At 54.8% G+C, this 27469-nt stretch overlaps 2 protein-coding genes across 2 annotated transcripts in view; both read left to right on the top strand.

The window, feature by feature from the left end:
- The window catches only part of LOC309603348 (scavenger receptor cysteine-rich type 1 protein M130-like), a gene marked incomplete at both ends in the record, with an annotated part of 69808 nt that extends 48857 nt beyond the window's left edge, over positions 1-20951 (top strand). Inside the window, 4 exons of the mRNA XM_082338218.1 lie at positions 222-538; positions 625-939; positions 1296-1610; positions 20845-20951. Coding sequence (XP_082194344.1) covers positions 222-538; positions 625-939; positions 1296-1610; positions 20845-20951 — 1054 coding nt within the window. The remainder of the gene's footprint in view (positions 1-221; positions 539-624; positions 940-1295; positions 1611-20844) is intronic.
- Positions 20952-21356: 405 nt separating this feature from the next.
- The window catches only part of LOC309603350 (scavenger receptor cysteine-rich domain-containing protein SCART1-like), a gene marked incomplete at both ends in the record, with an annotated part of 51918 nt that continues 45805 nt past the window's right edge, over positions 21357-27469 (top strand). Inside the window, one exon of the mRNA XM_082338219.1 lies at positions 21357-21414. Within this exon, the coding sequence (XP_082194345.1) occupies positions 21357-21414 (58 nt within the window). The remainder of the gene's footprint in view (positions 21415-27469) is intronic.

The following is a 27469-nucleotide window of genomic DNA, read 5'->3' on the forward strand; positions in this document are numbered from 1 at the left end:
CCACCAAGAGCAAAGAGAGGGTCTTGCTCAGGAAGGCTCAGGGACTGGGGAAGCAAGCCTGTGGAAAGCTGCTCCTGAAGCTGACCGCCGAGGGCTGGGGGCAGGCGGGTGAGCTGCAGGGGGTTGTGAGGGTTGGAGAGCCTGGAGAGGTGCTGCAGGTTTGTGGGCTGTCTGGTGCTGCTGAGGGCTGGGGCATGGCTGCTCTCCCCAGGCCCAGGCAGCTCCACATCCCTGCGGCTGGTGGGTGGAGGGAGCCGGTGCGACGGGCGAGTGGAGATCTTGCAGCGCGGGACGTGGGGCCGAGTCCTGGATGAGCAGTGGGACATGCAGGAGGCCAGCGTGGTGTGCCGGCAGCTGCGGTGCGGAGAGGCAGAGAGAGCCTACAACCCCCCGAAGCCTCAGAGAGGGACGGGTCCCGTGGGGCTGCGAGGGGTCCGGTGCGCAGGGCACGAGGCCAACCTGACCCAATGCAACACCTCCCTGCCCATGAGCGCGCTGGCAGCAGGGATTGCAGAGGACGTGGGGGTCGTTTGCTGGGGTGAGTGGCACTGCACAGGCCCCCCAGGCTCTGGGCTGGGTGGGCAGCCGGCCCCTGATGGCAGCTGGGGTTTCTTCCTGCTGCAGGGAGCTGGCAGGTCCGGCTGGTGAACGGGTCCGGGCGCTGTGCTGGGAGAGTGGAGGTCTACCACCAGGGCAGCTGGGGGACTGTCTGCGATGACCAATGGGACCTGTCTGATGCTGCCGTCGTTTGCCAGCAGCTGGGCTGCGGAGGGGCGGTGAAGGCGGTTGGCTCCGCTCGGTTTGGGGAAGGCTCTGGTCAGATATGGCTGGACAGCGTGAACTGCTCCGGGGCCGAAGCTGCTCTCTGGGACTGCCCGGCAGGGTCCTGGGGGCAGCATGACTGCGGGCACAAAGAGGACGCAGGAGTCGTCTGCTCAGGTCTGTGCTGGGAGCTGTGGTGGGAGCCCAGTGCCCGGGGAGACCAGGACAAGGGGAGAGCCGTCAATGGCCGAGGCTGTCCCTGGCTGCCTCTGAGCCCCTGCCTGAGCCTGTCCTGGGGACACCCATGCACAAACCCCCTCGGTCCCACTGGGGGCCCCTTGTAAGCTGAGCTGTCCCCAAGGGTCAGCGGGGAGGGCATGGGTGTCTGTCCGTCAGGGACTTCTCTCTGCCCCTGGCAAAAGGGTGACTTGCTGGCCGTGCCTCTGCCTGGCTGAGGGCCTGGGGGGTGAAGAGGCTTCTCTGCTCCCATAGCCCCAGACCAGCCTGTTCCCCTCTGGGCTCTTTCCTCCCAGATTTCATGGCCCTGAGGCTGCACAACAGCACCAACTGCTCCGGGCGCCTGCAGGTGTTCTACAATGGCAAATGGGGGAGCGTTTGCTCCAACTCAATGACTCCCAGAACGGTGTCGCTGGCATGCAAGGAGCTGGGCTGTGGGGATGAAGGGACCCTGGAAACACGCCTGCCCTATGGTAGGGTGTCTGGCCTCACCTGGCTGGATCGCGTGGAGTGTGGGGAGAGAAACAGCTCCTTCTGGCAGTGTCCTTCTGCTCCCTGGGACCCACAGTCGTGTGATGACCTGCGAGATGAGACCCATATCACCTGCAATGGTAATTCAGAGCTCCCTGGGCACCAGCATCCCCCCAGCTCTTGCTCCCTGCTGGGCACAGTCAAGCACAGAGACAGGGCCCACAGGGGCTGTTACTTTACATGCCAGACCCTGCTGCTTGTGGTGGCACAAATGGGACTTCAGCTCCTAGAGCCCCACACATTCCCCAGCGGTTGTCAGCCGGGCTCCCAGCAGCGCCCGGGGCAGGCAGAGGTGTCTGCAGGCGAGGTCTCAGGAGAGCCCAGCCAGGGCTCCAAGGAGCGTCCCCTCCACGGACACCCTCCTGCTGCTCTGTGAACCAGGGTCCCTCTGGGGCTGAGCAGTCAGGGTCCCCCACATTGCCGTGCGTGTCCCCTGAATGACTGGGGTTCAGCTGCTGCCATGAGCGAGGTGGCACGGGGAGGCGTGAGCAGAGCTCAGCCCCACGCTCTGCTGCACGACCCCCTTCAGCAGCCCCTTCACAACAGGATTTCCTTCTGCAGGGAGACGGCCAGAAACACCCGCGGCCCTGGGGACCGTGTGCCCAAACTCCACGAGCTGCACAGGTAGCTGCTCCTCTGCATGCCCCTCTGGCCTGGCAGGGCTCTGCCTGCTGTCCCGGTGCCCTGGGAGGTCTCTGCCTTCTCCAGACAGGGAGAAGATTCGTGCCGTGGGAGGCGAGAGTGGGTGCTCGGGCAGAGTGGAGGTCTGGCACCGCGGCTCCTGGGGGACGGTGTGCGACGACTCCTGGGACATGCAGGATGCCGAGGTGGCCTGCAGGCAGCTGGGCTGTGGCCCTGCGGTGTCTGCCCTGGGCGAGGCTGCGTTTGGGGAGGGGACGGGCCCCATCTGGCTGGAGCAGGTGGAGTGCCGGGGGACAGAGCCATCTCTGCAGGACTGCTGGGCTCGGCCTGGGGACAGCGGTGCCTGCCGGCACAAGGAGGATGCTGCTGTGCGCTGCTCAGGTGAGCGGCAGGGCTGGGACCCTTGCTGGAGCTCTTGGCAGAGCTCCTGCGAGCAAGGCCGTCCTTGTGCAGCATGGGAACCTGGTGCCAAGTGGGCAGCAGCCTCTGTGGGGCTGGATGTCCTCTGGCTTCTGCCTGCAGGGCCCTGCAGCCCCCAGGGGCATCTCCTGGGCTGCCTGCGCCACCCTGCCCAATACCCAGAGCAGGGCCCTGGGCTCTGTCCTGGCCACCCTGACCAGTTGTGCAGGAGGGGCAATTTGGGTGGGATGTGTCAGGGATACATGCACACACGCACGCACACACGGCGTGTGAGAGAGGAGGCTCCCTGGTACCTGCACACCCACCCTCTCAGCCCAGCTCTCCTCCTCTTCTGCAGCTGCACCCAGGACAGCAGCACCAACCCCCCGACCAGGTAACCTGTCCTCCCCGCTGGTGCTGGGTCTTCTCAGGGCCAGCTGTGACCCATGGCGGGAGGGAAGGGGCTCCTTGCCAGGATGTGAAACTCCCAGGAGGAGGCACTGGGATAGCAGTGGGGTGCGGGGGTTGGGGAGGTCTGTGATTTCCCCATCAGGGTGGGATCTTCCTCATGACTCACTCCTGGGGTCGTCTACCCCTGGTGTAATGGGGGTCAGGACTGGGGTGTCCCAGTCCCCCACCTCTCCCAGGCTTCGTGCTGCCCTTTTTGTGCTCCTGCCATGCAGATCCCACCCGGGGCCGTCCGACTGCCAGCGGGAGAGTCTCGTTGCCCGTCATCATCTGCATCATCCTGGGGGCCCTTCTCTGCCTTGTCCTGGCCCTCCTGGCTGGGCAAGTGCGAAGCGCCAGGGCTGGGCGCGGAGGTGGGTGGTGGGGAAAGATGCCTCCTGGCAAGGCCAGGGGTGCTGTGAGGTGTGAGTGAGTGGCACAGGCAGAGCTGGGGGCATCCTGTGTGTGCTGCCTTCATTCCCATGTACCACCTCCTTGATTGCCTGACCATGGGCCACCAGCAGCAAGGGGCAGAGAGAGTCCAGGCACGGGGGGAGTGAGGGATGGGGTGAGGACAGAAATGGCAGAGCTGGGCTGGAGGAGATGGGAGCAGAGGTGAGACAGAGGAGGACATCACACTGGCAGTGCTCTGGGCAGCTCTGGAGGGGACTGTGGGGCAGGGGAGATGCCAGGAGGAACGCGGGGCAGCAGGGTCGATCCCCATGGTTGCAGGCCCTGAGGATGTTCTCCTGTGTAACCCTGACCTCCCCCCAGCAGGGAAGAGGCCATGCTATGGATCTATGGGGCAGAAAGGGGAGAGGAAAGGCGGGAGCTGCTCCAAGCTCAGCATGAGGGACCTGACCCAGGGGCCAGAGGGGCACAGGGGCTGTTTCTGAGGGGATGGTGTGAGGGTATCATTGCCCCAGGCCATGTCCATGGGGACATTGCCCTCACTGAGGACGTGGTAGCAGTGACCAGACAGCACAGCAGGGCTGTGCTCTGGCGATAGCCTTTTGCTGGCCCAGAGGACCAAAGCTGGGGGAGCAGAGCAGGATCCTGTCCCGTCTCTGCCTGTCCCTGGGCCAGCCCTGCTGCTGTCCACAGGCTCTGGGAGAGCTTGGGAGCCCTTCCCTGAGGCCGTGTATGAGGAGATCGGTTACAGCCCGGCGTGGGAGAAGCAGGCGAGGTTCAGAGGCTCAGGTGGGTGTGGGTTCCTCCCGGGGGGCACATCTGCCAGGCTCTTCCCCCTCACCCCCCACCCATGGCTGACCCCCTGCAGTCCCCTGGCCCATGGTCCCTGCAGTGCTGGGGCTGTGGGGGCTGTGGGGAGAGCAGCCAGGTCCTGGGCCCAGGAGAGGAGCTTCCTCCCCACCAGTTCTTCCTGTCCCAGCTGGGGACAGCCCCTCTCTGCCTGTCCCTGCACCCCTATGGGACACCTGAGGGGGGAGGGAAGGGGCTGTCCGGGGGCAGCTCTGGGAGCCCCTTTGAGACAGGGTTTGTCCCAGGGGAGCAGGGTGAGTCCTGAGCTCTTCTCCCCACTCAGCCCTGCCTCTGGGGGTCCCCCGTCCCCAGCAGCACTGACCACAAGCCTGGTCAGCAGAGCGCACTGCCCTAACAGCCGCTGCACCTCTCTCCAGGCTCCTCTTCAGAGGGGTCCCTGACCAAGCTGCAGCCCTACCCTGGGGACAGCAAGGAGGAGGATGGTCCGGGATCAGCAGCAGGTAATAGGGTGCAGGAAGGAGTGGATCTCTCCTCCCTGCAGGCATGTGAAGAACAGCGGTGTCACTGAGTGTCACCGTCGGAGCTGGGGAGTACATGGGGGGAGTCTCCTGTGGTGCTGCCAACACCGGTGTCTGAGCCCCATGTCCCTGAGCACCCTCCCATCCTCTGCTCTGCAAATGCATCTTCTCCCTGGCACCAGCTCCCCTCTCCTTTCAGACGTCCCTGTCCTGCCCGGAGGTGACCCGGCGGATGGCTATGATGATGCCAGGGAGGTTTCTGAGCCTGGGGAGGATCGTGCCCCTGGGCAGGGAGGCTGGGAAATGGCCAGGGCACCAGAGGAGGCAGCAGGACCCAGGGATGCACCTGAAGGTGAGAGGGAAAGAGAGCACTGCTGGTTCCTGGGCTGCCATCCCTGGTGCCAGATGAATCGTTGCTGTACTGAGAGCTCAACCTCCTGGGATGGGGGAAAATGCACCAGGAATTTTCCTTGGGGTTCCAGGGGTGGGAGAGGGAGCTGAACATCTCCGGACTGGTGAGGAGAAGGGAGGAAGGTGATGTACAGAGCAGGAGGGGCCCCCCATGCGGCGAACGTGCAATGGCTGCCTTGCTGCTTGCAGGGGCAAAGCTGTGCTCCCAGAGACGTGCTGGGGCCCCTGGAGCTGAGGGAGATGCCTGGTCCCTGTCCCCAGAGAGCACAGGCTATGACGATGCTGAAGAGGTGTCTCTGGCACATCCCCCTGAGGACACACAGGCTGTGCCAGTGGAGCTCAGTGCACAACAGTCCCTGAGCCCCGCGCCAGGAGAGCCCGTCCCTGCCATGCAGCTGGGTGCAGCCAGGAGGGAGGAGAGGTCTGTGCAGCTGGGAGAGCCGTGAGCACCAGGGAAGCGTCTCCCTTTACCACGGGCAGCAGAAACAGCCGGGCATTTCCTCTCTTTGTATTCCCCTGTTTTTGCACCATGCCTCCATATTTGTTCTTATTAAAAGCCTTTAGGGGTTTGAGCCAGAGTTGGTGCTTGCCTGGCCCGATGTCGGTGTGTCTCCCTGAGGCTGATTGGGAGGAGCAGAGCATAAAGACATGGTGGTGGGGAAGGGGCACGTCTCAAGGACGGACAGCAGTCTCGGGGTCAGATTGTGGGGCTGCGAGAGCCCATGGTCCCTGTGGAATATTCCTGCTGACAGAGACATTTCCATCCTGCCAGCCACAGTTTCCAGCCAAAATGTCTCTCTCCAAGGTCCCATGAGTGCCCATCTCTTCACCTCAGGGTTCCCCAGTTTCTCTTTCCCTCAGGCCCTACCTGGGCCACGCTGGTCCCACACAGAGAGGCGAAGACAGAGCTGCTGTGTTGGGTGATCCCTGGGCTGTGGCCTCACAGAAGTTAGCCCTATGGTGGCCAAGGTGCCCTGGACACCCCAGCCAGCCCCAGCAGGTATGACAACGGCAGGGACACAGGAGCAGAAAGCTCACAGCCCCTCATCCAGGCACTGGGCCTCCCCCTGCACCCCTCTGCCCCCCAGCATCCCTGGAGGTGGGGGGAAGGGCAAGCTTCCGTCTCCCTGGGGCTAAGGGTCTCTGTGGCAGGGTGGGTGAGCATGGTCAGCTGTTAACTGAAAGGCCAACGGTTTGGCCACACACAGGGATGGTGTCCTCGTGATGCTACAGCTGGGGCAATTGTGTTGCCCAGTGCCATAGATTTGTTCCCCACTGAGCCCCTGCCTGGCAGAGAGGGTTTGGGGGAATGAAAACCAGACCGCAGTCACCGCGAACATCTGGAGTGGTTGAGTGGAGGAGTTAAGGGGATGGGCTGCTCATCCAGTCTGCTTTGCACACGTGGCCCCAGGGCCCATCCTTATCAGTGACTCTCCTATTCTTGCTCAGGAGCAACCTAGAAGGACTCTTTTGGAGCAGTGAGAGTCCTGCAGGCACTGTCCCTGAAGCCAAGCATTTTCAGGCTCATGCTCAAAGCTCACAAGACAGTATCGTTGCTTGGACAGGGTGTCTCCCTCTCACTTTTGCTCAGTCACCAAAAAAGCCAAACTTCTTTGGAGATGCATTGCCGGGGAGCTGGCTATGAGGCAGCAGATCTGCAGGGGGCCAGGACGTGCACGTTGCTGTGGGACTACAGTCCAGTATGTGCCATTACTTGGCCTGACTGGTTGACGGGGGAGAGGCTAAGACTGGAAGCAGAGGGGGATGGCCTGGGTTGCAGTTGTCACTGTGTTCCTGATGGGTGAGCAGGATTCTGCAGCAGCAAGAAGTTGCAAGAGGGCACTGCAGCAGGTTGTTGGAGCTCATGAGCAGGTCTTTCTTCCTCTGGGCAGGGACTGAGGGCTGTGAGGGGCTGCAGCTGGGCTGGACAGTGGTGGGTGAGGAGTTTTGGGAAAGGAAAGTGGGGACAGTTGAGACACTTGTGCTATGGGCCCTGGGTCCATAGGTGCTGAGGGGATGGAGAACACAGAAGCGTGTGCAATGCCAGGACATGCAGAGGAAGGTAAATCTGGAGAGTAAAACTGACGTTGAGTGGTTGATCTGGGGCTGTTGTGAAGACACAGTGTGAGAGTTGGTGACCATGCTAGACCCCAGGGGAGCCAGTGCTGGCATTTCTGTCCCGACTTGTGCCCTTGCAGCAGGGAGGAGCTGATGCAGAGGGCTGTTGATGTGGGGCCCCAGAGGGATCCCCCTGTGCTGTGTATCTCTCTGCTGATGCCCAGAGAGGAGCACATAGCTGTTTCATCAGTCATTGCAGCAGGGGGGCAAGGGGGGCCAAGAAACTGGTCAGGTCAGCGTGTGACTGAACAACACTGGTGCCCATGCACTACAGCGGATGATCCTCAGCACAGCATTGTCAGCTGTCCTGGGCACATCAGAGGTCTTAGTGGGACAGAGCTCTGGAGGGAGGATGCTGCCATTCAGGCCTCAGCTCCAGGGAGTGCATCTCCCTGGGACTGCGGGGATGGTGGCCTCTGGTCTGGGAAATGGGGTCCAGGTGAAGGTGTGAGGATGGGACCAGTCTGTGCATCACTGAGAATGAGAAAGAGGAGAGAGACAGGGTCTTTGCAGAGACCCCGCAGAGGAGAGATCTCCATCCCTGTGGAGCAGGGAAGGAGGGACAGCTGGAGACCACCCCAGAGGAGCACTGAAGGGAGAATCCTGCCCAGGGAGGGGATGGGCACTGTTGGTGCTGGAGGAAGGCTCCTTCTAAGCCACAGATCGACAGCTACAGAGCCGCGATGGTGCTCTGGCAAGAGGTGAAGGAGCAAGCAGGGCTGGGGCAGGCTGGAAGAAGGAAAGCGATATCTGGAAAAATGTAAGGGAGGAAATGATTGCTGAAGCCCGGGGTTGAAGCAGGGGCCTTTAGATGTTCAGCCTAACGCTCTCCCAGCTGAGCTACTTCAGCCCTGCCTTGCCCCCCCAGCCCTTGTCCCTGTGGCAGCGGTGCCAGGCCCCAGGCTGACACACAGGAGGAGGCTCCTCAGGGAGGTTCCCAGGGAAAAGCTGTGCCCAGCCTCAGGCAGAGGGGACCTGGCCCCTCCCTGCCTCCAAGGCCCCGTGGGCTCCATGTTTGGTGGAGGCCAGCTTGCATTGGCTGTGCCAAGATGTGTGGGGGCCTTGTACAAACGTGTCACTGGCAAAGGTAAGTGGGCAGGCCAGGCATGCGCAAAGGCTGAGGGTGGAAGAAGCGTGGGGCTGGTGGAAGACCTTATCTCTTTCCCCATGGAAGGCCTCCCTCCCACCACCCTGTTTTCCCCAGCTCAACTTCACCCCTTTGTTCCCAACTCTTCTACCCCTGAGCAGTGCAGGGGGATGGGCAATGGAGGCTGTGGTCAGTCCAGAACAGGTCCTCTCTGCTGCTCCTTCCTTCTCACACTTTTCCCATGGGGTCCGTCTTGTGGGCTACAGTCCTTTGAGACAAACTTGCTCCAGGATGGGCTCTCCTCAAGCCACCATTCTTGCAGGAAATATCCTACGTCTCCAGTGCTGGGTCCTCCACAGACTGCAGGGCTTACCTTCTCCACCGTGCTCTCTGCCATGGGCTGCAAGGAACCTGCTCTGGTGCCTGAAGCACCTCCTTCTTCACCAGCATTGGTGCCTGCAGGGCTGTTTCTCCCACTATTGTTTCCCTCACTCCTCTCCCACTTTGGCAGTTGTGTCCTTTCTTAAATACACTTTCACTAAGGTTCCACCATCCTTGTTGATGGGCTCAGCTTTGGCCAGCGAAGGGTCTGTTTGGAGCCAGCTGGAAGCAGCTCTGCCTGGCATGGAGGCAGCCCCTGGTTTCTTCTCACAGAGACCACCCCTGCAGCCCCCCCGCTACCAAAACCTGCACATGGACGCCAAGACACGGGGTAAAGCTTTGCCTTGCTAAATGACGTCCCCTGCTCTTCCCTCATCCACAAATACAGTTTACTCGCTGGGGAGGAAGGGAGAGAAGCAGAGAAGGCCTTGATGCTGTGCACAGTTCAGCAACAGCTACAACATTGGGGTGCTGTCAACACTGTTTTGGTCACAAATCCCACACATAGCACCATACGGGCTGCTATGAAGAAAATTATCCCCATCCCAGCCAAAACCAGTACAATGTGCCTGGAAATACAGTTTCCAGGATTCGCTGCTCTATCACCTTGCCAGGGAGAGAGGTGAGGCTGAGTGGCCTGCAGTTCCCTGGGTCCTCCTTCTTGCTCTTCTTGAAGATAGGATTGACATTTGATTTCCTCCACTCTTCGGCCACTTCCCCCACTTTCAATGACTGGTAAAATATTACTGAGAGTGGCCTCGCAATGACATCTGCTACCTCCCTCAGCACTCGTGGCTGCATCCCATCAGGGCCCAGAGACTTAGGCATGTCCAGTTTGCTTACGTATTCCCTGACCTGATCCTCTTGCACCAGGGGTATGGCTGCTGGCTCCTGACTTTCCCCACTGGTCTCTGGGACCTGGGATTGCTGAAGGCCTGTCTTGCCAGTAAAGGAGGAGGTGAAGGCGGCATTCAGTACCATGGCCTTTCCCATCTCCTGTGTCAATAGCTCCCCTGCCTCCTTCAGCAATGGACCCACTGTTTTCAGAGCTTTTGCCATAGCTTTTGTCAGCTCTGTCAGTGCAGAAACCCTTCCTGTTGCCATTAACATCCTTCATGAGATTCAATTCTACTTGGGCTTTGGTTTTCCAGACTGCCTCTCTGCATGCTTGGACAGTCTCTCTGTATTCCTCCCAGGTTACCTGTCCCAGCTTCCACCCTCTCTATGCTCCTTTTCATGTCTGAGTTTGGCCAGGAGTTCCTTGTTCCTCCATGCAGGCCTCCTGGCATTTTTGCCTGAACACCTCTGGCACCTCCAATGTCACCAGGTGTTTGTGTGTGAACAGCTCCCTCCTGGCCTCCACCCCCAGCAATGAGCATGGGAGCTGAGACAAGGAACTCACATGCAGGAGCCTATTTTGTGCACATGTATGAACTGAGGCAAGAAGAAACCCACCACCTGTGGGGTTGTGGCAGGCATGGGATAAAGTTTAGTCCCCTTCTAGCCCCAGGACTACAAACCCAGAAGGAGATGCCTCGACTGACTCAGCTGAACACCTTCCCTCCGCAGGAGTAAAGGAGATCATTCCCTGTCCCTCTCTGGGTGTCCTGTCTAATGATGGGAAAAGACAACATGATTTTCATGCCCAAATCTTTCTCCTGACAGAAGAAATGCCACTGGTGGGAGTAAGTGTCTCTCCCCAGCTAAGGGAGGGAACATGGAATCATAGAATCATAGAATGCTTTGGGTTGGAAGGGACCTTGTAAGGTCACCTAGTCCAGCCCCCCTGCAATACGCAGGGACATCTACAACTAGATCAGGTTGCTCAGAGCCCCATCCAGCCTGGCCTTGGATGTTTCCAGGGATGGGGCATCTACCACCTCTCTGGGCAACCCCTTACAGTGTTTCACCACCCTCACCACGAAAAAGTTTTTCCTTGTCTTCAGTCTAAATCTATCCTCCTTTAGTTTAAAACCATTACCCCTTGTCCTATCGCTACAGGCCTTGCTAAAAAGACTATCCCCATCTTTCTTGGAGGCCCCCTTGAATACTGAAAGGCTGCAAGAAGGTCTCTTGTTGAAGAGCCTTCTCTTCTCCTGGCTGAACAACCCCAGCTCTCTCAGCGTTTCCTCATAGCAGAGGTGTTCCAGCCCTCTGATCATTTTTGTGGCCTCCTCTGGACCCTCTCCAACAGGTCTGTGACCTTCCTGTGCTGAGGACCCCAGAGCTGGAGGCAGGGCTCCAGGTGGGGTCTCACCAGAGAGGAGTAGAGGGACAGAATCCCCTCCCTCCCCCTGCTGGCCACGGTGCTTTTGATGCAGCCCAGAGTACGGTTGGCCTTCTGGGCTGTGAGAGCACATTGCCAGCTCATGTCCAGCTTTTCATCTACCAGTACCCCCAACTCCTTCTTGGCAGGGCTGCACTCAATCCCTTCATCCCCCAGCCTGTACTGATACCTGGGATTGCCCCGACCCAGGTGCAGGACCTTGCACTTGGCCTTGTTGAACCTCATGAGGTTCACACAGGCCCACCTCTCCAGCCTGTCCAGGTCCCTCTGGATGCATTCTGTCCCTGAGACGTGTCAACTGCACCACTCAGCTTGGTGTCATCTGCAAACTTGCTGAGGGTGCACTCGATCCCGGTCTCTGTGTCATTGTTGAAGATATTGAACAGCACTGGCCCCAGTACGGACCCCTGAGGGACACCACTTGTCACTGATCTCCATCTGGACATCGAGCCATTGACCACTACCCTCTGGATGCGACGACCCAGCCAGTTTGCTATCCACTGAACGGTCCGCCCATCAAGTCCATATCCTTCCAATTTAGAGAGAAGGAGATTGTGGGGGTGTAGAGAACTGGTACCAAATGTGGTTTTGTCTCGACATTGCCGCTGTAGCGCCATCCAGCGTCGTGCTTTGAGAAAACCCTCTTCTCCACAGTTTTGAGAAAAACAACCTCGTGCGCCTGCGCAGGGACTAAAGGCGCGAAAAGAGCAGAGGCGGGGGCAGCACGTCCGTGGCGAACCGCACGTACGCATTTGTGATCCGCGCATGCGTGAAAGCCCCTACATAAGGAGCACATGTGCCCCGGGACAAGATTGGGCACGGGACCACTGGTTGCAACTGCAAAGTGTTATGGACCGAATAGTGGTTTTGCATAAAGAAGCTAGAGCGAAGAAGGGAAAAGGGAAAGCCATTGTTTGTGCTGTGTTAGGAGCATGTCTGGCAGTGGCGGTGGAGGACAAGAAACGAGCACCCTGCCAATCAGAGGCTGTGGCCGCTTCATTGCAAGCGGCGATAGCACCGCTGCGAGAGCAACTACTAGAGACCAAACGGGCGCTAGAGGAGGAGAAGCGCCAAAATATGATTTTGAAGGAGGAGCTGAGGGTTCAGCTCCTGAGGGAGGCAGACACCCTCGCTGAGGCAGAGGTAATGCTGGAGGAGAAAGGGGTACGCCAAATCTATTCCCGGAAAGATTTAAAGCGATTAAGAGGGACTGTGGATAACACCCCCCATATGTGCCCGCTAGTAAAGACAGAATACATATATGAGGACGATAGCGACAACCGTCCCCAAGTTGTAACCAAAGAAATCCCTTTTACCGCCACCGAATTGGCTAAACTCCGAAAGGATTTTGCTAGGATGGCAAGGGAGTCTGAAACCGAATCTGTGTGGAGGATATCCCTGTCGGGGGGGGATGGGATCATGCTATCGGAAAAGGAAGCAGAGGGGTATTGGGGCCCCGGCGTCTTCCTCACCACAGGCGATCGCCGGGCCCCATGGTCTCTGACCCAGAGGGCAGCATATTGGGCGGGGGGGCTGAACCCATTAGAAAGGGGGGATCCCCTGGCTATAACTGGTTTGGTTGAGCAACTGCTAGAAAACGTACAAAAGGCAGCATGCCTGCAAATGATGTATGACCGGGAACTTAAACCAAATCTAAGCTCTCCGATGTTGTTACCGGTAGAACCCGGGCGGCTGACGCCGCTAATAAGAGGGCTCCCCGACTCGCTAAAACCTGTCGGGATCCAATTACAGGGGAGAATTCAAAATGTGCCTCGCGAGGAGCGAATCACAGCTGCCCTGGAGGGAAGGGTAACCCCCGAACAGCAGCAGTGGAGGAGGAAGGTGTGGACCTGGGGGGAGATAGCTCAGGAACTAATAAACTACGGGAGGAAATATGGGTCAGTAGGCAGGACTTACCAAAAGGTAGAAACTAGGCCCGTGCGGGCAGCGGGGCCGGCAAATAAATCGCTGGCTTTTTCGGGGAGAAGCCCCGACCTAACACAAAGGGAGAAACCCCCATTCCGACAAGGATTGTGGCAAATGGGACTGCAAAAGGGGGTGCCCCGAGACTTGATGGATGGGCTCCCCACCAAAAAGTTGAAGCTCCTGGTGCGGAGGTGGTCCGGGCAAGGACCCCCTCCCAAACCGAACCCACTTTCTGCGCCAGCATTGGACAGGGAGGAAGGGTTTAAGAAGGATGAAAAGAGTGGTGGGAAACTAAAACCTCCGCCCCCTCAGGGTGAGGAGGGAGGCGGAGGGCAGATATTTGTCAGACAACTCACCTGTAATAATAAGGGAGATCTACTAAACCCCACCAACTGGGATGGGCCGAGCAGGTGGGGGAGGCAGTGGCCGATGTCAGTAATCACTGGGGTACAAATGGGTGCCCGAAAATTGCGGCATTTTGTCCACAGGGGCCAACCATGGTACATGTCTCTCGAAACCCCAGTTGCCCTGGTGCATCATCTTACTCTCCCGGCCAGCTGGTTCTGGTCGAGCTTCCCACCGTGGGAGCTGTGCCTCTCATATTAGATAACCCCCTAAACAAACATACATGGAAAGCAAAGGATACCAGTGGGAGAACCAACAAAATCCACACCAAATGGATTATTCCCTCCTTCTAACCCAAGGAGCGAGTTTGTTCCTATTTCTATTTTCTAAGGGCGGTGATATGACCACGATGCACCTGCTACTTTGGATCATTTTAACTCAGGGACACCAACCCATTAGAATATTCCACTGTGTATATCAGTTTTTATAATTGGTGGTACATATGTGTGCATACATGTTTGTACTTAATTGCAGCTCTATGAATAATTCTAGATGTAATATTTATGGCAAACAGGCTAAATGTTAGATGTTTCAGTGCACTACAGTCTTTATGCAATAGTACAAAGACATCTAATTGTCTGGTGCGTGTCTAAGCACGTATATGTGTGTGTGCTTATTTAAGAAAAAATACCCAGTAACTTTCCAATGATACCTATTTATGTTGGACATCTCAAGGATTTCAACCTATGATTCACTATATATATAATTCTTACTTTTTTTGATCTTCCTCTATTTTCATCATTAAGTAGTCCTGTATATGGGAAAACTTAATAGCCAAGTAACACGAAATGTTGTACTTGCTTAGAAAATGTAATTGTTTAGTTTTCTTTGCAAAAAGTAAATATTGAATGTTCAGTACTTATGGGGCTTGGTATTGTATCGGCCGAATAAGGGATGGGGCAACCACCTTTTTCAGCCCTCTGGGTGACAAAGAAAAAACTTATTTTCAGTTTCCGCCAGGGAAAGATGGGCCATTTGCTCAGGGAAATAGAGCCAAAAAACGGCATTATTGGATCTGTGGGAATACGGCATACAAATTCTTACCCGCGGGGTGGTCGGGAGTTTGTTACATAGGAATCATAAGGCCCCTATTTTTCCTCTTGCCGGAAACTGGTGGACCCCAGTTAGGCCTAAAAGTGTATGATAACCTTGGGGATAGAAGTATTGCCCGTAAGACGCGGTCTACCAAGGTAAATTTAGATGGGACACAAAAATGGGGGAATGACGAATGGCCCCTGAGCGAATAATTGAACATTATGGACCAGCAACCTGGAACCCGAACGAGCCCATTGCAGGGGCAAGAGAACCAATCTATAATCTAAACCGAATAATCAGACTACAAGCGGCCCTAGAAATTATCACCAACAAAACCGCTGACGCCATAGACCTATTAACTCGGCAGTCTCAACAAATGCGCATGGCAATCCTTCAACACCACATGGTTTTAGATTATTTACTGGCTGAGGAGGGAGGGGTGTGTGGAAAATTAAATATCTCTACCTGCTGCCTAGAAATAGATGATGTGGGAGAAGTGGTTCTCCAACTGACCCAAGATATCAGGAAAATAGCCCATGTCCCTGTTCAAACCTGGAGTGGTTGGAATGGCGATTTGTGGTCCTGGTTACCAGGGCACCGTGGGTCAAACAATTAATATAGTATTTGCTATGTGCAACTGCCACCTTACTGTTCCTACCCTGTATAATTCCATGTTTTATTCAATTAATTTGACACATTGTGTCAAACATGCAATTTGTTCCTATTGCTCCACCTGATGGTGTAACAAAAATCTGTACCATCCATCAGCCACAACCAACCTCAGTACCCATCATTTAAACCCATCCCCAATTACTTCTAAAGGAAGAAACCGCGTATTGCCAGTTACTGTTAACCCTATTTCTAATGTTTGCTGTTGCCAGTTATTGTCAACCCTATTTCTAATGTTTACCCTTCAAAGTTGAAGAATTGTTAAAGTCGTTCAAGAATAGCTTGCATTGAGCAATACCTCAGTTAATCTGTGTTAAGACATTCCTTCACCTGAAACAATGTTATTCCCGTTTCCCTTCCCACAACTTTCCTCCACCCTTATCTCCAACCCTTTCAACTCTGCATTTTCTTTCTTTCTCCTTTGTTTTCTCTTTCTCTCTCTGTCTTATACCACCAAGCTGCAATGTCGAGCCACGGGGTGGTGTAGAGAACCAGTACCAAATGCGGTTTTGTCTCGACATTGCCGCTGTAGCGCCATCCAGCGTAGCGCTTCGAGAAGACCCTCTTCTCCACAGCTTTGAGAAAAAACAACCTCGTGCGCCTGCGCAGGGACTAAAGGCGCGAAAAGAGCTGAGGTGGGGACAAAAAGGCGCGAAAAGAGCAAAGGCGGGGGCAGCACGGCCGTGGCGAACTGCACGTACACACTCGTGATCTGCGCATGAATGGGAGCCCCTATATAAGGAGCACACGTGCCCCTCGGTGGGGGCGGCAGCGGCGCGCGCGAGACTCCTCCTTCCGTTCCTGCACCCTCAAGGCTCACCCCCCCCCCCCCCCGCTTTGATCCCCGACGGAGCCTGAGGCCACCGAAGACCCTGCGGAAGATCACCGGACTCGAAGTGGTGGTGACAAACTCCTCCTTCTCTTTCTTTTTCTCTCTCTCTCTCCCCTATTCTTTTCCTCTCCTCCCTCGCCCTCCCTCCTCCCTCCGTTCTCTTCTCCCCTCCAATAAAAGTGAAAGGTTGTACGGCATTTGACCTCGTTTGCGTCTTAATCTCGTCCTTGGGATCGTATCGAAACCTCTCCCGACATTGGATCGGGACAGAGGGACATATGTGTCCCGCTGCCAGTGTCATGGACACTTCAGCAGGAGAGCGTCATGGGAGAAGCTGAGTGTGGAGGGGAAATGAGTCCGTCACCCCTTGCACCCTGCTGTGGGGACTGGGAGCACTGAGCATCTTCTACGGTGGGCTCATCCAAGAGGCCAAGAGAAAAGTGTCCAGCTCTGACAAGAGATGTGGGAACCATGGAGCTGGGACTGCACCGGGGTCTGTGTCAGGATGGGAAGGAAACAGCCCCTGCCCCTGCTACAGACCCCACTGTGCTGGGAGCAGCAGCTGGGCAAGGGCCTTGGGCAGGGGAAGAGCTCCATCCCAGGAGGGCTGGCTCGCCCGTCCCTCCCTGCACAGCCCCACCCTGGGTCCCTCGCAGGAGCCCGAGCTGGGCCATGGCCTTGCCCTGGCAGCAGACCTGCAGCCCAGAGGCTCCGTCAGGCCCCTGACTCTCAGCCTGTCCCCGAGGGGCCGTTCTTCCCCACAGGCGCATCGGGAGCTGGAGCCTGCAGGTGCACAAACCACAGCCCCCGTGGCCTCGCAGCGCTCGCCGCACTCCCCGTGCAGCGCAGCGCCCGGGCAGGAAGTCTGTGGTTTCCTCCTGGCACCGTGCCCAGGCACATCCCTGCGGTGCCCCCGAGCCACCCCCACCCCGACTGCTCCAGCCAGGGCTGCAGGGGCTGCTCCTTCGGCCTCGCAGACATGGGGCCGGGCAGCTCCCGGCCCCCGGCATGCCCCGCTGATGCACACGGCCGCTCTGCACCGAGCCCCACGGCCACGCGGTGCCATCGGTGACGGGACCTCAGACCCTCCTCCTGCCACAGCTGTGTGCTTCTGAGTTATAGTGACGGTGACCTCACACCCTCCTACAGCCACCACTGGGTGCTCAGCAGTTATAGTGACGGTGACCTCACACCCTCCTACAGCCACCGCTGGGTGCTCAGCAGTTATAGTGACGGTGACCTCACAACCTCCTACAGCCACCACTGGGTGCTCAGCAGTTAGAGTGACGGTGACCTCACACCCTCCTACAGCCACCACTGGGTGCTCAGCAGTTAGAGTGACGGTGACCTCACACCCTCCTGCTGCCAGCGCTGTCTGCTCAAGAGTTACACTGTCACACGGGTGTGTGCGCTGTGCACGGGCTTCTGCTGCTGATGGTTCTTCCAAAAAGCCATGTTTGGGTGGGGTCTAAATATTATTTTGATGACATCAGAAGCACCCACACAAGCCATATGCCTGCTCTTGGCCTATAAGCTGTTCCAGTACTCGTAAAATCACAAGCTCGTACACAAGCCATGTGCATGCTCCTGGCCTATCCATCACTCAGCCACAGGTGATGTCATATCATCTAAACCTGCCATGTGCCTGCTTCTGGCCTATCAGGTATTCGGACACCAATGACCCAACACCTACACAAACACCTACACAAGCTGCTGTTCTGCTCCTAACCTCTCAGCTTCTCAGGCACCAGTGACACCACAGCAACCTACACCACCCATGGCCCTGCTCCTGGCCTATCAGCTACCAGGGCAGCAGTGACTTCACAAGCACTTACACAACCCATGGGCCTCTTCCTGGCCCATCAGCTCATCGGTCACAAATGACCTTGCAAACACCTACACAAGAGAGGTGCTTACTCCTGGCCTACCAGCTTCTCAGGCACCTGTGACCTCAAAATGTCCAGCACAAGACATGTTTCTCCTGGCCTACCAGCTACTCAGGCACCACTGACACCACAAAGACATTCACAAGCCATGTGCTAGCTCCTGGCCTATCATCTCCTCAGGCATGACTGACCTCACAATCACTTACACAATCCATAGGCCTGCTCCTGGCCTACTAGCTCCTCAGGCAGGAGTGACCTCAGAAGCACAGACACAAGCCATGGGCCTGCTCCTGGCCTAGCAGCTACTCAGGCAGCAGAGCCCTCACAACAAGCTGCACATGCCATGAGTCAGCCCCTGGTCTATTGTCTGAGAGTGACCTCACAAGTACGTATCTGCCCATTTGCCATGTACGTCCTGTTGAGGTACTCAGGCTCCAGTGACCTCACAAGCACATACCAATGTATTTCCTATGTACTCGTGTGGTGATATATTGTATATATATGGTGATATATATTATATATAATATATATCATTATATATTATATATATTTTAATATAGTTTAATATAATGATTATTGTATTTTAAGAATTATAATACTTAGATTACAATCATATTAATTATATAGTTATAATAATTATAACTTTTATATCAATTTTGATAATAAATATCATAACTATACTAATTAATATAATATAATATAATATAACATAACATAATATAATATAATATAATAATTGGTATAATAATTGGTATGATAATAGGTATAATATTTTATTATAATATAATTTAAAATATAATATAATATATTTTATAATATTATATCATTTTATATTACATATATTGTGGTATATATAATATCACATATTATTATATATCTTATATATATAGATAGATAGATAGATGTGTTCTATCCCTACGTGTGCACCCTGAGAGGTGCACACGTAAGATAAGTAAGTTTAAAGGTAAGACAAATAAGAGGTGCGGCACTTTCACTCCAAGGGATCCTGTCCATGACGCCAATAAAATGTTAAGTCCCGGTCTGATTGTCAGGCTCGGGGAAGGTTTGTAATGATCCCAAGGGCGAAATTAAGACACAAACGAGGTCATATGCCGCCAATCAGATGTTTTATTGGGTAAATATAAAAGAGTAAAGCGATAGGAAAGGCAGGAAATATTAGGAGGAAATGAAGCAAGCATTCAGAGAGAGAGAAGCAAAGGATAGTCACCACCATGGATCCAGCGGCGTCCCGTTGGTCCTGTCTTCAGTTTTTCGGTGTTGGATGGCCACACTCAGGTTTCGTTGTGCCGTCTTTTATCTGGTGTTGGAGAGGGAGTTTGCCCTCTCGTTTCCGTTTGGTTACCCAGGGCAACATCACGTTCCCAACACATGCACAGCTACTGGTGGGGCAAGTGGCCTGACTGGATATCAGTTGGTGTCCTATTCTTGGTGGTGCCCGATAAGCCAAAGAATGGCCTGCTGCTTCAGCAAGTTTGCACAGGCTTCCTTGCAAGACGGTGCTACCTGATAAGCCAAAGAATGGCCTGCTGCTTCAGCAAGTTTGCAAAAGTTTCCTTGCCAGATGGTGGTACTTGATAAGCCAAAGAGTGGTCTGCCCTCGGGTCTTGTCAGACAAAAGAGTGGTCTACTGTCCGGTCTTACCAAATAAACACACACAAGCAAGCTTTGAGACAATTGTTCTTAACACTTCAGTCTCTTACATAAGCTCACAGTACAACTGGAATCTATTAGACACAAATGCTGTTTTAAATGCTACCTTCTTGGTGTCCAGGGGCTGTGGAGGTGCTGCATGAGCTGCCCGTTAGCTCTTTAGACTGCCACATGTATGCCAGGGCTGATGGCATATATTGTTCCCTCTGGAAAGGAGTCTGGAGGTGTGAGGAGAGGGTGGCGATTCTCCATGTGCCCAGGTCTGGGCAGTGAATGGAGACTCAGAATAGCGATCGTGGTACAGAGCCAGGTCTCAGGGAGAAGGAAACAGGGTATCAAAGGTGGACAAGAGATGAGCCGGTCTGTGCCGTGGTCCCTGGACACCCTGGGGAAGCTGCCCCCAGGGCACTTGGAACAAACCAGCCCTGTACCCTGGCCATTTCCACCTCTGGCCATACACCCCAGGCCCAGGGAGGGACCTTTGCTGCATGGCCAGCTCCATCCTCCTACTGGGCTCAGTGCCTGCAGGGGGCATGGCCAGACCTGGGCAATCTCTCCTGGCCTAGACGCTGCCAGACCCTGCATCACGGCTGTCTGCAAACACCAACGTGGGATTCAACTGGGGTTGGGCATGGGCAGGCAGCGGTGGGGGGCTGCCAAGTAGGGGTCTACTTGCAGAGGAAGCAGAGAGGGCTGCCATGGGGCCTGTTCTGGGGTGACATTTCACCACTCCTCAATGCACCCCGGTCCATGTAGTGTTTGAGAGCATGTGGGGCAGTGGGGCTCTGCTGACCCAGCTGAAGAGGTCTCTTCTCACCCAACGGTCCCCAGCTCTGCCCACTGTCAGCCCACAGGCACTGCCACAGTCCCTCTGTGCTGGGCCTTGAGCTTTCTCTGCGTGCCCTTCTCTGAGCCCATGCAGTTACTCACAGTGCCTGTCTCTGCTTCGAGCAGTCACCATGACCTTCCTGCATGGTCCCAGGAGATCCTGGCCAGTCTGTCCTTGGAGACGGGCTGTGATGCTCCTCAGCCTACAGCATGTGCTGTGTGCCAGCCCAGGAATGTTTTTTGCAGAAGAGCTCACGCTGTGCTGGGGGCATGCGTGAGCTCTGCAGGATGTCCTCACACCAGGATTCTTTTTGGTGCACAGGGGAACTATTGGATCCCAAAGTAAGTTCCACTGAGTGGGAGCTCTGAGTGTTGCACAAACGCTCACAGATAGAAAGACTTTTTTCAAAAGGAAGAAGAATTTATTGGGCTGTAATGACTTCAGTGCAGTGGGGGGTGCCTGCAGGCACAACTCTGATACCCAACTCCACCACCATTACGACAAAGAAGAAATCAGTTTCATACTGACACCCACACCTGATGTGCTGTAGCTCCCGCAAAAATTGGTCTCTACTCCAAGCTCGTTCTCAGACAACTCATGCTGGATCAGGAGCTCTGGGCCTTGTCTCAACAAATGTGGAATATCTCCATTGGCTGAGACACCACCGTCTCCCCTGGGCCCCTACTCCAGTGTTTGGCTCTGAAGGATTTCTCAGAAAAACCCCAATCTGGCGCTCTCAGCCTCTCCTGGTACATAATGTGCTCCAGGCCCCAGCCATCTTTCTGGCCTCTGCTGGACTATCCACAGTCTATGAGGGTCTTTCTTGTGCTGGGGAGACCCATACTAGACACATCAGTCGTGATGCAGTCCCCAAGTAGAGGTGAAGGGTCACTTCCCTTTCCCTGATGGCTCTGATTTTGCTAATGCAGCCCAGGCTCTGGCTGGTATTCCTTGTCCCAAGGGCACACTGCTCCCTCCTGTCCTGCTTGCTGTCCACATGGACACCCAAGTCCTCTTCTGCAGAGCAGCCTTCCAGCCAGTCATCCCCAGCCTGGTCTGCACATGGAGTTGTCCCAGCACAGCGACAAGATTAACAAGGCATTAGTCTTCGATGAACTTTGTGAGGTTCCAGTCATCCCTTTTCACCAAGCTGTCAAGGACTACTACATCCCCCTCTCTCTTCACCCAGAAAGCCTGTCATGTCATTGCAAAAGGCATTCACGTTGGTCAGGCACAATTTGCCATTCTTGAGTTTGTCGGCATTTCCCAATCCCATTCTTGGCCTTCAGGTGCTTGGAAATGGCTTCCTGGAGGATTTGGTCCATCATCTTCTCAGGGATGGATGTGAGGCTGACAAACCTGTAGTTCCCTTGACCTTCCTTTTTGCTCTTCCTGAAGATGGGTGGGATGTTTGCCTTTTCTCAGGCATCAGGAACCTCCCTGACTGCCACAGCCTTTCCAGGGTGACAGAAGCAGCCACGCAATGACTTTGGCCAGCACCCTCCCTTTGGCTGAAACTCTTCGTGTCACGTATGAGTGAGAGTCATGTATGTCCAATCATCTTCCTGAAAGTCTCTCCATATGTCCTTGGTCACTAGGCACCCTGCCTCACCAAGCAATGGGCTCACACTTTTCTTCGTGTTCCTCTGGCTGCCAGCACACTTACTGAAGCCCTTCTTGCTACACTCTGCCTCACTCAAGCAGTCCTCAGCCTGGGGGAAGCTCTGCCCTGTGCATGAGGAGGGTGGAGGGACGAGGACCACGGAAGGCTGGAAAAAGACAGAGCAGCTCTGCAAAAGGCCAAGGGGAAACACATTGCTGAAGCTGGGAGCCATCAGTCTAAGGCTCTCCCAGCTGAGCTACTTCTGCCCTGCCTCAGGAGCCCTTGTCCTGGTTCCAGCCCTGCCTTGGTGCAGACTGGAACGCAAGTGTGCTCCTCAGGGAGGTACTTGTGACTAGTCCAACCCCACAGATGGGAGTTGACTCTCCCTGCCGAGGCCTGGGAGCCTGGCAGTGCTAACAGCCCATCCCTGGCCACTCCAACTCTCCTGCTCCTGAAAGGCTTGGTCACAGCCCTCCAAGGGAGCTGGAGCTGCCTTGGTTTTACAGGCAGGCTGGTGGCAGGAGAGCAGGACATGGGCAGAGCACAGCAGTGCTGGGAGCAGGGACATCAACAGGGAAAGGGGGTGCGACCCATGCCCTTGGCAGCACACAGGGGCACTGGGCAGCTGCTGGCCAACTTCCTGACAGGGGACAGAGCCATTTCCATTTGGAGGTGATCTCCTCTGATCACTATGTGCCCGTCTGCAGACTGCTGCAATATGCAGCCCTGTTGAGGGTCAGATCCTGCCTGCAGCTGGCAGCTGGGCCATGGATCAGTGGGTTTCTGGCCACCGTGGCTAACACCTCCTTGCTGTCAGGCATGGTCTTAAGTGGCCCCACTGATGTCCACCACTCCTTTTGTCATTTTTGGCTTCTCCATCTGCTATATTTACTTCATCTCCCTTGATTATAAAGTCGTACCCTACCTCAGGTCATTGATAAGTGGGGCAGCACAGAAGTCTTTCCTGGGCCCTGTGCAATTTATAAGGTGTGCTTTTATAAGGTGACCTGGAGGACGCAATGATCATCAGGTCTGTTGATGTCACCAAACTGGGAGGACCATTCCTGTGCCTTAAGGATGCCTTTCAGAGAAACCCTGACAGGTGGGAGGGATGCCTTGCCACTAACCTCCTGAAATTCCACAAGGAATAGCACCGGGTCCTGAACCTGGGCTAGACCAGCCCCCTCCAGTGATATAGTCTGGGGATCATCTGACCGGGGTGCAGTTCTGAGGAACATACCCTGGTGTTCCCAGGGAACAGAAGGCAAAACACCTTCCAGCAGTGTGCCCTGGTAGTGAAGAAGTGTCCTGGGCTGTATGAACAGGAGGCTTGCCCAAAGATGGAGGGAAGTGATTATCTCTCCCTACTCCTCACTCAGTAGACCACATGCATAATACGGGGTCAAGTTTTGGGCTCCCAGTACAAGAAAGATGTTAACAACTGGGAGAAAGGTCAGTAGAGGGCCACAAAGATGCTTGGGGCCTAGAGCACTTCCCTGCAAGGAGAAGCTACAGGACAGGGCATTTTCATTCTCTAGAATGGGACAGCTTTGAGACCCTCATAGCAGCCTGCCAGTCCCTACAGAGAGGTTTTCAGGAAAATGGATCCAAATTCATCACTGTTGTGCTTGGCAGAAGGAAATAGACAACAGTCATATGTTGAAATAAGAAAGCTTCATGCTAGAGTTAAGGAAAACCTTCTTCCCAGTTGGGGCAGTCCAGAATTGGAGCAAATTGCCCAGAGGGGCTGTACCGTCTTCATCCTTCAATATTTCTAATTCCTTACTGGATCAAGTCCAGCTCCTGGAGAAGCTGGCTGCTCACGGCTTGGATGGGTGCACTCTGCGCTGGGTTAAAAAAACTGGCTGGACCGCCGAGCCCAGAGAGTGGTGCTTAACGGAGTCAAATCCAGTTGGCGGCCGGTCACGAGTGGTGTTCCCCAGGGCTCAGTGTTGGGGCCGGTCCTATTCAACATCTTCATTGATGATCTGGATGAGGGGATTGAGTGCAGCCTCAGTAAGTTTGCAGATGACACCAAGTTGGGTGGAAGTGTCGATCTGCTGGAGGGTAGGAAGGCCCTGCAGAAGGACCTGGGCAGGCTAGATCGTTGGGCCGGGGCCAACTGTATGAGATTCAACAAGGCTAAGTGCCGAGTCCTACACTTCGGTCACAACAACCCCATGCAGCGCTACAGGCTGGGGGAGGAGTGGCTGAAGAGCTGCCAGGACCTGGGGGTGTTGGTTGACAGCCGCCTGAACATGAGCCAGCAGTGTGCTCAGGCGGCCAAGAGGGCCAATGGCATCCTGGCCTGTATCAAAAATAGTGTGGCCAGCAGGAGCAGGGCGGTGATAGTGCCCCTGTACTCAGCACTGGTGAGGTTGCACCTTGAGTACTGTGTTCAGTTTTGGGCCCCTCACTCCAAGAAGGACATCAAGGTACTAAAGCATTTCCAAAGAAGGGCAACGAAGTTGGTGAAGGGTCTGGAGCCCAAGGCTGGTGAGGAACGGCTGAGGGAGCTGGGGTTGTTTAGTCTGGAGAAGAGGAGGCTGAGGGGTGACCTTATTGCTCTCTACAACTACCTGAAAGGAGGTTGTAGCGAGGTTGGGGTCAGTCTCTTCTCCCAAGTAACAAGTGACAGGACGAGAGGAAACGGCCTCAAGCTGCGCCAGAGGAGGTTTAGGTTGGACATTAGGAAAAAATTCTTCACCGAAAGGGTAGTTAGGCACTGGCACAGGCTGCCCAGGGAAGTGGTTGAGTCTCCATCCCTGGAGGGATTTAAAAGACGGGGAGACGTGGTGCTTGAGGACATGGTTTAGTGGTGGACTTTTGGCAGGGCTGGGTTAACGGTTGGACTCGATGATCTTAAGGGTCTTTTCCAACCTTAACGATTCCATGATACTATGAATCTCTCCATACTGGCTAAGGAAGGATCTCTCAGTCTCAGGAAAGGGATCTCAAACCCTGAGAGGCGTCCCTGCTCAAGGGGAGCATGAATGGCCTGCTGTCCAGCTGCCATTCAGGGAGAGCTCACATTGGGCCCATCCTGATGGTAATATTTAGAGGGTGAAGTAGCTGCCTGCCAGTCAGTAGTATAGACAAGATATCTTCATTTTAGCTCTGGCAACTTGTATCTTTGGCTTTCAAAACCACCTTTTGAAATCTTGTTCAAGACACCTTCACTCCTTTGTACGTCAGCCAGCGGCTTTCCAGCTCACACGTTCACACCAAGGACATGAGGGCTGTTGCTGCTGCGTCAGCCTGAACCAAAGTGCGGCTCGGAGTCAAGTGTATCCGTCACATTGACCAGATGCAGGAACTCTGAGGGTTTTATTCCTTTAACCCTTGCCTCTCTCTCCTCATCCTCTTTTCCTAGGGTGTTTTGGAGTTTAAGGGGGGATTTTTTGTTGTTGGAGGTGTTTCTGCAATTATTTTGGTGAGGAAGGTGGTGCAGCCTGGAAGCACACACCCGTGTGTTCTCAGGCAGCCCCTGTGATTGGCTGGCAGGACCGGCCACCCGTCCCAGTGTCCCCAGGGGCACGTCCCAAAGGAAGCCCCCTGTCATTTCCTACAGGGAGGCTGCCACTTCTGCCAGCCTCATTCCCCACGTCTTTTCATGCTGCATTGAGATTGGCTGACAGCCATTTCATCACACCTTCATAGCCACATGTTCTCAGGCAGCCCTGTGATTGGCTGCCCACCTTCTTTTGGTCCAGGAAGTGCTCAGATACAAAGATATATACATTTATATAATATATATTTATAAATACATGTACGAATATGTACAAATACATCTTTTATTTATTTCTAAATAGGTACAGTATTTTTATATATATATACTTCTGTATATGTATTTAAGTATAGAATTTTGTATGTATATGTAAACATTTATAAAGCTATAGAAAGTCAATATATATAGCATAAAAACATAGTATAAAATGGATAAAACCTTTTTTTAGTAAGAGCAAATGGAGTGAGCACTTAAAGTTTAAATGTGAAGAGAAACAAAAGGAAGAGGCCAGGTGGGGGTCCCCCACTTTCCCAGGCTGCAGAGCAAGCCCTGACAGGTCGGGGGGGGGGGGGGGGGCGGGCTTCAGGAGGGCAGAGGGGTGCCCCAAAGGTCGTGGGGCGTGGAAAAGATGGAACGTACCCAAGGGCTGGGGATGGGCAAGAGGCTGGGATGGGACAAAGTCAGGAGAGCTGACCCAAATAGACCAAAGAGCTATTCCATGGCATATGGCGTCTTGTTAAGCACTAAGTCTTGGAGGGGAGTTTCTCCAAAGTAGCCATTGCTTGGAGACTGCCTGGGCATCGGTCTGCTGGTGTGAGTGATTGCTTCTCCATCGCTTGTTTCCTTTCCTTTTTTCCCCTCCACTTATTAAACGGTGTTTATCTCGGCTAATGGTTTTTCTTGCTAGGTTTTGCCCTTCCAGTTGTCTCCCCCATCCTGCTTGGAGGGAGTGAGCAAGTGACTGGTTGGGGGTTTAGCTGTCGGCTGAGGTCACTCCACCACACGAGCACACAGCAAATAGGTTGGTATGTGCTTGTGACGTCACTGGAGTCTGAGTACCTCAACGGCAAGTACATGGCAAATGGGCAGAAACGTACTTGTGAGGTCACTCTCAGACAACAGGCCAGGGGCTGACTGATGGCATGTGCAGCTTGTTGTGAGGTCTCTGCTGCCTGAGTAGCTGCTAGGCCAGGAGCAGGCCCATGGCTTGTGTCTGTGCTTCTGAGGTCACTCCTGCCTGAGGAGCTAGTAGGCCTGGAGCAGGCCTATGGATTGTGTAAGTGTTTATGAGGTCAGTCATGCCTGAGGAGATGATAGGCCAGGAGCTGGCACATGGCATGTGAAGGCCTTTGTGATGTCAGTGGTGCCTGAGTAGCTGGTAGGCCAGGAGAAACATGTCTTGTGCTGGACATCTTCAGGTCACAGGTGCCTGAGAAGCTGGTAGGCCAGGAGTAAGCGCCTCTCTTGTGTAGGTGTTTGCAAGGTCATTTGTGACCGATGAGCTGATGGGCCAGGAAGAGGCCCATGGGTTGTGTAAGTGCCTGTGAAGTCACTGCTGCCCTGGTAGTTGATAGGCCAGGAGCAGGGCCATGGCTGGTGTAAGTTGCTGTGGTGACACTGGTGCCTGAGTAGCTGATAGGTTAGGAGCAAAAAAATAGCTTGTGTAGGTGTTTGTGTAGGTGTTGGGTCATTGGTGCCCGAATACCTGATAGGCCAGAAGCAGGCACATGGCAGGTTTAGATGATATGACATCACCTGTGGCTGACTGAAGGATAGGCCAGGAGCATGCACATGGCTTGTGTATGAGCTTGTGATTGCCCCGGTACTGGAACAGCTTATAGGCCAAGAGCAGGCATAGGGCTTGTGTGGGTGCTTCTGATGTCATCAAAATAGTATTTAGACCCCACCCAAACATGGCTTTTTGGAAGAACCATCAGCAGCAGAAGCCCGTGGACAGCACCCACACCCGTGTGACAGTGTAACTCTTGAGCAGACAGCGATGGCAGCAGGAGGGTGTGAGGTCACCGTCACTCTAACTGCTGAGCACCCAGTGGTGGCTGTAGG

The sequence above is a fragment of the Platalea leucorodia genome (genome assembly GCF_965183815.1).
Source record: "Platalea leucorodia genome assembly, contig: HAP1_HAP1_SCAFFOLD_59, whole genome shotgun sequence".
Classification (NCBI taxonomy): domain Eukaryota; kingdom Metazoa; phylum Chordata; class Aves; order Pelecaniformes; family Threskiornithidae; genus Platalea; species Platalea leucorodia.